The following is a 10168-nucleotide window of genomic DNA, read 5'->3' as shown; positions in this document are numbered from 1 at the left end:
GATAGAAGTGAGCATGAGACAAAACACCTCAAACAATTTCCTGCACGATTTTGATAATGAGACTGAGGAGTAAACTTTCCCAGCACCACCATGATGATCTGTGCATGTGCTGGTTCTGAGACAGGGTGTGGTGTGTGTGTGTGTGTGTGTGTGTGTGTGTGTGTGTGTGTGTGTGTGTGTGTGTGTGTGTGTGTGTGTGTGTGTGTGTGTGTGTGTGTGTGTGTGTGTGTGTGTGTGTGTGTGTGTGTGTGTGTGTGTGTGTGTGTGTGTGTGTGTGTGTGTGTGTGTGTGTGTGTGTGTGTGTGTGTGTGTGTGTGTGTGTGTGTGTGTGTGTGTGTGTGTGTGTGTGTGTGAATGGCAGTGGGGGAAGTCAGTGAGGGGAGGCAGATCAGGGGGAGGGTGTGACTCTGGCCTGCTGGACCATAGCAAGAGAACAGTATGTAGGACAAGGCCCTGCACTAGCTAACCTATCCGGGCGAGCGCCGTGGTTGGGCGTGCTTAATTTCTGCATGCATGATCAATGGCACTGAATAAAAAAAGAGAGGAGAAAGACAGCGGCATGGGGGAGGGGATGCACAAGTTAGAGCACTTTGATAAGGTAGAATAAGGCGAAAACACTTGTTATGATACTCCAAAAAGTATATTTAGTATGTGTATTCTTAATTTAAACTAGCTTTAGCTTTTGAGAAAGTTTGGCTAACTTTTTACTGGAGCTTAACGTTTTTTAGATTTTAAATCTGGTAAAGCATGCCTAAAAGCAACTTTTATACATTGTGGGTAAGTGATGTGTGAGAGAGGTTTTTAGTACGCTCAAATCGCACTTTTTACTCCAGCCTTTTCTCTATCCCATCTCCCTCTCTCTGTCTTGTTGTCACTCTGTCAACTTAAAACACTGTGATAGTTTGTCCAACCCAAGTCTTCACTGCTTTTGTTTCCTTGACCACTGCTGACCCAGAGTGGGAATCCATTGTCTGTGAGCGACCTCTGACCTGCCAGGGCCTGGGACCTGCTCTCCACCACCCTCGAGGCACAGTGAAAGAGAGTTGAGAGGGGGATCAGGAGAGAAAAGGGTTCAAATGGCGACTTCTGACCATCTGAAAAGCTGGAAGCCGAGCTGTATGTTTGGGCAGCAGCAGTCTTTAAAGCCAGGAGCCAACATTTGCATGTGATGCAAAATGTAAACAGGTAACAAGTAGTTCCAGGAAGACCTCATAGAACTAAACGCAGGCAATGGATAATGAAAAGGGATACGAATGGAATGTTTGTCTATGGATAAAGATATACAGAACAAGCACAAAAAGTATTTAAAAGCGGAAGCCAGGAGGCCATTTTAAAGTACCCCGTTTGCTGTGGGTGTTTTTTCCACCTGGCAGGTGGCAAGCTAAAGAAATCATTACATGAGAGAAGAGAAGGGAGGAAACAAGCACACCTGTGGTTGCGGCAGGAGCTCCACCTCCGCTCTCCGATCACAATCCCTCCACCCCCCAGGGGAAGGTGTGGCAAAGGGAGAGAGACAAAGGGAGGAGAGAAAGGGAGAGGAAGGAAGAGATTGTGGGGGAGATTTACAGGCCTCATCATCAGTTGACTGAAGGTTGAGTTAACTTTTTATTAATCGTGCACACACACAACAAGCTGGACTGACGGTGCTGGAAGGATCCGAGAGGCTTTGGGCTTTCTGCGAGTACACACAGACCACAACCTATTTACCCTGATGACACAAGACTATTTCTGTCTGACGGCTGTATGAATGCAAGCAGCAGCGGAGATCTACGTTGTAATACCACACAGACTGTTGGGCGGATAAACACAGGGAAATGCACACATACACAAAGGTTTCTGGTTACAAATCCGGAGAGACCTAACACTTAAAGACAGATTGCCAATACTGCACTTGCCACCATGGAGATTGGTAGGGGAGTCACAGTTTGTTATTGCACTGTCTATTCATCACTGCTGTACTGAGTGCATTATTAACCCCTTGATAACTAATTATCTGCTATCTTCCGTCACAGCTACAGAGCTTTGCTTGCCATGACATTAAATTACAGCATCCCTTCAATCCACAATGAGATGTTCATTCAGAGTTGTCACATACTGGCTCTTGAACTCTCTTGATTGACTGGATGAGAGTTCGTAAAGATAGTAGTGATGATGAATTTCTTTTTTGTACTTCTGAAATGACATTTTATATTTACCTGCACCATGCTCAGCTCAACACAACTTCCTGTCTGCCCTGACCTCTTTCACATTTGCGATGATGTCACTATAAGCAGTTGCTGGAAATGACATCATGACACAAACAGATGAAGTCACAACCATCTTTGAGACCGTCGTCGTGCCGACCTGAACGAGAGGCCTGTGCCGTGACTCATCATCTCTTTATCGGAAGATGTGCTGCGGGTAATGTAGTGTTAACACATGATGGATTTCACGCCAGGGCCTTGGAGCAGGACGGAAGAAAGGGAGAGTGAGAAACAGGACAGAGAGAGGACGAAGAAGTGAGTAAAAGAGAGAGGGGATTAATGTTTTTTTTAAGGGGGGGGGTTAAGAGAAGGTTTCGGTTGTAGCAAGAAATCCATACCACCTCTCTCCAAAGTTACCCACACACACACACACACACACACACACACACACACACACACACACACACACACACACACACACACACACACACACACACACACGACCAAGTGGAGTTGCAGTGCGTCCCTGTATCTCTTTTAATCCTTTTTCCACTCCCCCCTCCATTTCTTTTTTCACAGGACCTATCAACGCCATTCCTTGCTACTATTTATAGGAGACCACTGTCCCCCCTGTCCCCCTGCCTGAGTGTAGTTCTGTGTGTGTGTGTGTGTGTGTGTGTGTCCTTGTGTGTGTGTTTCAGGGTACCCATAATAAACCAGTGCTTCTCACTCCTAATCTCACTGAGGTGGGATTCACTGAACAGGATATATTGTAAAGCCAGTAACAAAGATAGGTGTGTGTGTTTTGGAGAAGGGGGGGGGGGGCCGGGGGTGGTTTGCATGAGGCTGATTTATCCCACCTGTCTAGTTGTTTCCGGTACGTACGTGTCGTTCCATGACTGACTACTGAAATGTACGAAGGCCTGGGAACACGCAAATCATCCCTGGAAAGTTGAAAAGTGTGTGTATTTATTGCCTGGTATTTGTCAGTGCATGTGCTTGCGCTAATTGCAAATACTTTTTGTGGGATACCGACACGTGGCTCGGTACAGTCCAGCTGCTTCACGTGCGTGCTGCAGTGTGCAGGCCCTCCAGCCTGATGGAAGGCTGTGGTTATTGATTTATGAGCTCACAGTTAAAATGTGCCCTGCTTTGTGGTATAATCAGCAACTGACACATTAGATCTTGACACCATCCTTTTTTATGCATTTTAAAGTTGTAGGTCATTTTATGGGGAAACGTGGGGGTTGAGTAAAGTTATGAATGACTTTCTTTAAACTTTTACAGACTGAATGAAGCTTTCGATGGTACGTTATGAGTGTTTTAAAGCGTATCTATGTTGCTAAATAGAGGCTATAGTTTGACGTTGGAAAGCAGGAAATATCTTCTTTAACTTTCTGATGATAAAGGTGCTGTTGTCACCACTAAAACTGAACAAAGCTATATTTTTACATAAACAATGGATCAATAAGACTTGTGTGGAAGGGGTCTTTCATAATAACACACACACTGGTAATCTTTAGCCAACTCTCCAGTTCCCTTTATCTCTACTGAACATGTTACGGCTTTTTAACCCACTGCGCACAATTTTAAGTTAGCAACAATCTAGTGAACACAGAAGAGCATTGAGAGGCTAAAGGGACAGATATACTTTCTCAGGAGTAGGTGGACAAAACAGAGTTTAATATTGGAACTACACTTGTTTGGTGATCACAAACATGACTCCAAATGAATGTTGATACGTATTTGTTACCTGAATGGCAAGTGTTTGCTAACATGCTAACATTTTGGCTGAGACATCACAAGCAAAGATATGTGAATGTATAGTGTTTAAAGTTAAATTCTATTGCATCAGAGTATCCAGTACTACATCTCTTATTATAGTTGTAAAGAAACAAACGTTATTTAATCAACACTTCCTGTTTGCATGGCCTCACCACAGCTGCAAAAGCATAGATAATATAGATGAGAGTAGGCTTTACAAGGCAATAAGCAGTATTATAATTGTCTCACAGGCTCAATTGGATGTTTTTGAATAAATGGCAATCATCCTTTATGAAGTAAGTACACAATATAACAAAGACATGTTTTATTTAATGTGCAATTGTGAAGAGGACGGTGACAGCTAACATTATATTTACTTTAGGCAACTGCCAGCGACAAAAGGGGAGTTAGAGAAAGATGAAGGAAAGCGGCATGCAAAGAAAAACAGAATGAAGAGGGTTAACACGAATAACAAGCAGAAGGTGAATGTGGTCTTATGTATTTCCATGTGTGTGTGTGTGTGTGTGTGTGTGTGTGTGTGTGTGTGTGTGTGTGTGTGTGTGTGTGTGTGTGTGTGTGTGTGTGTGTGTGTGTGTGTGTGTGTGTGTGTGTGTGTGTGTGTGTGTGTGTGAGTGCAGCTGTGCAGTGACAGAGTGAAGGGAGGAGAGAGCAGAGGGGGTCCATTGTGGCGCTTTGTGTGGCTCAGATTGTCCTCTTCTCTGGGAAAGTGGAAACTCAACACTCCTCTCCAGAGGTCCGGTTACCAGGTGAGAGAGGAGGAAAGAAAAGGGAAAAACAGAGCGCCAGAGCGAGGGAGGGAGAGCTGGAAAGGTGTGGAGAGAGAAACCGAAAAGGAGAGGCGAGAGAGAAAAGAGCATGAGACTTTTGGGCATGAGAGCTGGAAACCGAGAGGCTGAAAGAGATCAAGAGATGAACACAAAGATAGGAAGAAACAGCCTGCGAAAGAATAAACAGAGAGAGGCTCAGATTTTGGTTTGAACAAATAAGTATAACAATCCTGAGCAAATGTCCAAATGTAGTGCATGCTTTTCTAGCTCCAATGTGGCCTGTAGATAAGTGAGACGTTGAATTGAAACGATATAATCAGTGTTATGTCTTCTTTAACAGCGAAAGCCCATGAAGATATAGGATCAGATCATGTCCACGTTTTAATCCAAATACCAGGTTCAAATGTAAACTTGTCCTGTCACGATGATTAACAACACTGCTGTGATCTGTTCTACAGTCAAATATTCAACTAAACTGAAACCAGTGGCACTCGTTTATAGTTAGAACTCCTCCTTGTGGCCACTTTTGGAACTTCTAAAAACATCCAAAATCAGTTCAGCTTCTTTCCACTCGTTTCATCTCCAGAAATCAAACAAAAGTCACACATCTTGTATCAGAAAATGTACATTTATTTTCTTTGATCACTTTTTACAAACTATATATATATATATTATTAATTTATTATTTTTACAAACACCACCTTTAACCCTGAACACCAAAAACTTTACAAAGTACAAAGAGGAAGTACAATATCTAGCTAAAAAGACCACTCCATTTCCAGACATAATCCATATTAATTTGATGTTCTAAGACGTGTGTGATGAGGGAATAATTAAAAAAATACAGCTAATAATCTTAGATGGATGGAAAAATAATATCTGATGTCACCAAACCTTTTTTAATATTACTTTACATTTTATTTTGTTGTCCACAGTATATCTGGTATTCCATTCTTTACAATCGTTTTCCCTTTTTTGTTTATATCAAGGCATGCATTATGATATGATAACGTTCTACTTTAAAATATCTTTTTTGACTGCTGTTCATCATGTGAGGTTATAATCTTTTGTTGGGTTGCAGTCAAAATTACAGTTGCATTGCAGTTAACTGTTACCTGATTTATTTTCATGTTGGTCAACCAGAGAAAACTGTAAAACATACAACAAAAATAGCAACGATCTCAGAGACATTTGGTGAAAATCGTATACAGTACTATTGGTTATGCGTCTGTTTGTGTGTGTGTGTGTGTGTGTGTGTGTGTGTGTGTGTGTGTGTGTGTGTGTGTGTGTGTGTGTGTGTGTGTGTGTGTGTGTGTGTGTGTGTGTGTGTGTGTGTGTGTGTGTGTGTGTGTGTGTGTGTGTGTGTGTGTTTGTGAAAGCAAGAGAGGAGAGGGAGACGGGGGGCATGGCAGGAGTGACCATGTGTGTTTGACAGGAGTGTTTTTGTGGATGCTTTCGCTCTTTCTCCCCCGATATTGTCTGGAGTGGATTGTGGAGGCGGCAGCTCTGAGAACAGCTGCTTCTGACAAACACTATGTGTGTCACTTGGGGATTGAGTGTATGTGTGTGTATGTATGTGATGAGGGGGTGGTAGGACACTTTCAAAAAGAGGAGACTAAACCATCTTTCTAATAACCCTTCAGTCTGTTTCAGATGTCACATGGCCACTAGAGAGATGAGTCCTCTTTTGGTTGAAACATAGTCAAAAACAGATCAATTAACCCGTACTGAACTTTTTTTGAACAGAGGCTTCCTGTTTATATGTCGGAGCAGAGACTGATATTGACCTTCTGCAATATCAAACACACCCCCTGAAAATGATCGCAGTGAATGGTAATTTATTCTTACAATGCAACCGTGTCTGTGGCTGCTTGTGCATGTATGAGCCGATGAACTGTGTATTCAGCGGTGTGTGTGCATGAAGTATACAATATGTAAATGTGTGACTGTCAGTGTGAGTGTGTGTGTGTGTGTGTGTGTGTGTGTGTGTGTGTGTGTGTGTGTGTGTGTGTGTGTGTGTGTGTGTGTGTGTGTGTGTGTGTGTGTGTGTGTGTGTGTGTGTGTGTTTGTGTTGTGTTGCATGATAGCAGGCAGGTATCACTGTCCTCCGTTATAAGCATAGTCTGCCTTGTTGTGCATGACCAGTCTGTTCTCCACGAAATAGAAGCTGTCCGACCGGGTCTCATAAGGACACTCCACCATCTGACGAACTGAAAGAAAGTTGGTGTTAACTTTTTAGGTTAAAGCATTTAAGACATTTTCAGAAGTATTTATCATTTCTGTCTTAAAGAAATTAACCGCACCCAGAAATGACCATTTGTATATCAATCGCTCAGCCTGTGTTACCTTGAAGTCTGGAAGAAATGTGTGTTTTTCCTGCATGGTGAAATTAGAATCCAATTAAACAGAAAGTGGGTCAATGTTAAACATCAACAAAACTATACAAAACATCTGCTTATAAAGTTTTACACGAATAGTACAGTATAATCCAAGTTTCATTATCCAGTCCCATGTTCACTAACATATGCATTTTGTTAAAACTATTGAAAACACTATGGACGTCGCTCAAGTATGAGACTGTTTGTGCAGAAGTGTAATAAATAGTAAGGTTTTAGCGAAAATGCATATGTTTTGATGACAGTGAGCATACAACAGAATTGATTAGAATTAGATAATCCTGTATAAGTTTTGTGAGTGGTTGTAAACAAATGTTTTGTTGTTGTTAGACGCAGCCCCCTTTTATTTCAATTCATCAATCATTTTCTCTTAGGATTCTTCTTTCGTTGTGAAGTCACGCTAGAAAGAAAATGTCCTTCAAGGTAAAGCAGGCCAGGGTGATTATTGATAAACAAAAGATCATTTTGTGGGTCGATGGTAAACTTCATATGTTACTAGCATGCATCATGTACGTTAAATGAGTCTTTGGTTGCTGTTTCATTCCTCCTCTGTACTGCCCATGAAACAGTCCTCTCCCAATGCAAACACAGACAAAAATAACATGGAGGACAAAATCCACAGTCCTTGTTCTAATGTGATCATCTAGTATGAGGCTTTGGCAGTCTAAGTTAGCAAAACAAAGTGGGTATCTTCCAGGTTCAAAAAATAATAAGACGACATTCCCTCTCTGTGCTTCCTGGACAGCGTTACCTTGCTGAACTGCAGCAGAGGGATACTTCCTGGTGGTTGTCGGTTTGATGCTAGGACTCAACAATGGAAATAAATAACCTTAGGTAAAGTACAGCGGAGACCATAGCCAGTTTAAGAGGGAATCTCAGACTGCTGAAGCCTCACCTTAAGTTCAACTAAACTTTAGTAAGCATTTTTACAGAACTGTTGGATTTCACTCCCTTTGTTATGCCATGTTGTTGCAGTAGGGATATCACAGGAACTATTGCTCAACTCTTTTGACCCACATATGTTTGTAGATATTGAGCGCTTTTTCTCCTCAATATGCACTTTTATGAAGCAGCATATTCAAACATGTCTATTCAGAGTCATCGCCTCTAGTCTTTGCATACAGACAAACACCCTGACTCCAATGTTACTCCATCCTAAATGTTCCATATACCACAGTAGGGGGTCATAAAAATGATTCTATAAAATAAATGATTCATCACACAGCATAAAAGTCAAATATACCGTACGCTAAGTTGATCAAAATGGTCAAATAGCTGGTCGTAAAATATTGAAAATGATGTTGTTGACTTTCATCACCTACCGCATTATTTATTTACTTTTGTTAAATTTTAAATTGACAGATGAGAAAAAAAGAGTCACATATTTAATTGACATTCTTATCATTTCTCACAATGTCTTAACTGTCCTTGTGGCATCTGCATGGTACACAGATCACAGAAAAACAAGTCAGTCGTCTAAAGTATTCACTTTTTGGATAAGGGGATACAATGCATCAAATATACTGGAAATAATACATATTATTTTTATATATTTGTATTTCAGGATTCCTTTAGGTTTTAATCCTGTGTGAGGGAAAGCGACTCACCCAGGCTCTCAGACAGCTGAGGGAACTCGTAGATGTGCTCACAGGTGTTACGGCTGTTCGGGATACAGAAGCCAAAGTCAAAGTCGAAGCTCTTCAGCAGGTGATCGCGGAAGTAGTGCCTCTCGATCATGCGGAAGTTGTTTAAAGGCCGGTTTCCAACTGTGAATTCCACCCTGAAAGAGAGATAGGCAGAGAGGAGAGACTGAGATTTTACACTGTGCTTGAGTAATTATAATGGTATTACAGTCTGCACTGGGTCCAATTACTTTCTAGCGCCCAGTGACGACGCTGTAATTGTTTCCTTTGTTTGTGTATGGAACAGGTGAGTGTGTTCTCCTAAGGTGTGTGTTGTTGGTGAGTCACTCACGTAGCTCCCACGGTCCTCAGTCTTAGGAAGGCTGGAGTGAACTGGTACCGTACGAATCGGCCTGCGCTGGCGTCTGCCTCTCGGTGCTCCTCATCGTCCTCTAACACCCAGATCATACGACAGAGACATTTAAAATAAATACACTGAGGGATTATTTGGGATCAAATGTACCACTGATGTTTATGAACCTGTCAACATACTTGTAGGCATTCATTTTGAGATAATCACACGAACAAGAGTCAATGATTTCATTGTAAAGTACTCAGAAACCAGATACAACAGCTTAATTAAAGAGCAAACTCTCAAATAAAACAGTACACGGAGGAGGCGGATGCACATTACCTGTGTGGGGGGGTTTGGCAATCTCAAACAGGACTGTGCCTGTCTCCAGGTCTCTGATCTTAAAGCGTACAAAGTCGACGTTATAAATATTATCCTCGGGTTTACAGAGGTACCCTGCAACAATGAAATACACACAGATGTCAGGAGTTTAAAACACTGAAATTATTTACAAGCCATTGGAGCTCATGTGTACAAAGGGCCGATTTGACATGCGCAAAGATAACATTCAAAACACTAAGCTTGACTTTGTTTTTACACATGCAATTTGCATTCGGATACATATCCTACCAAACCACAAAATAAGATGAGATAACACAAAGTTTTTTTATGATCACTGTGTAGCTAGTATTACAGAGATATACAGGGGGAAAAGCATGTGTGAAACCATCAAGAATATATCACACATTGTGCCACCAGAGAGAATAAAAACACTGATTGTGACTTAAAATGTCATAAACACTCCCCCTTGGCCCGAGTGTGATTTTCTTGCAAATTGTATATTTTGCCCTATCAGCTGTAAATGTAGGTCATATGGCAGAATGTTCTGGCATTGTTTTTTTTTAATCGTTTTTCAGGATACACAGAGTGATTTACTGTAAATCCTGGCTGTGATGTCACATTTATTCTCTGAGAGGTTTGATTTCTTCTTGCAATTAAAGTGACACCATACAAACGCCTCCTATAATTAAACCCCAGTGTGCATTGAGATGCTTAAAATAGG

General features: G+C 41.6%; 1 protein-coding gene across 1 annotated transcript; it reads right to left on the bottom strand.

The window, feature by feature from the left end:
* Positions 1 to 5964: 5964 nt before the first annotated feature.
* Positions 5965 to 9595, bottom strand: LOC307038906 (protein unc-119 homolog B-like; the record flags this gene model as incomplete). The annotated part of the gene is made up of 4 exons (XM_079680580.1): positions 5965 to 6945; positions 8739 to 8911; positions 9106 to 9205; positions 9448 to 9595. Coding segments are annotated over 4 exons (534 nt in total), but the record flags the coding sequence as incomplete, so codon positions are not given.
* Between the last annotated feature and the right edge of the window lie 573 nt (positions 9596 to 10168).

The sequence above is a fragment of the Notothenia rossii genome (assembly GCF_949606895.1).
Source record: "Notothenia rossii genome assembly, chromosome: 5".
NCBI lineage: Eukaryota > Metazoa > Chordata > Actinopteri > Perciformes > Nototheniidae > Notothenia > Notothenia rossii.
Note: the sequence above shows the minus strand (reverse complement) of the source record. Positions and strands in the feature narration are given on the sequence as shown.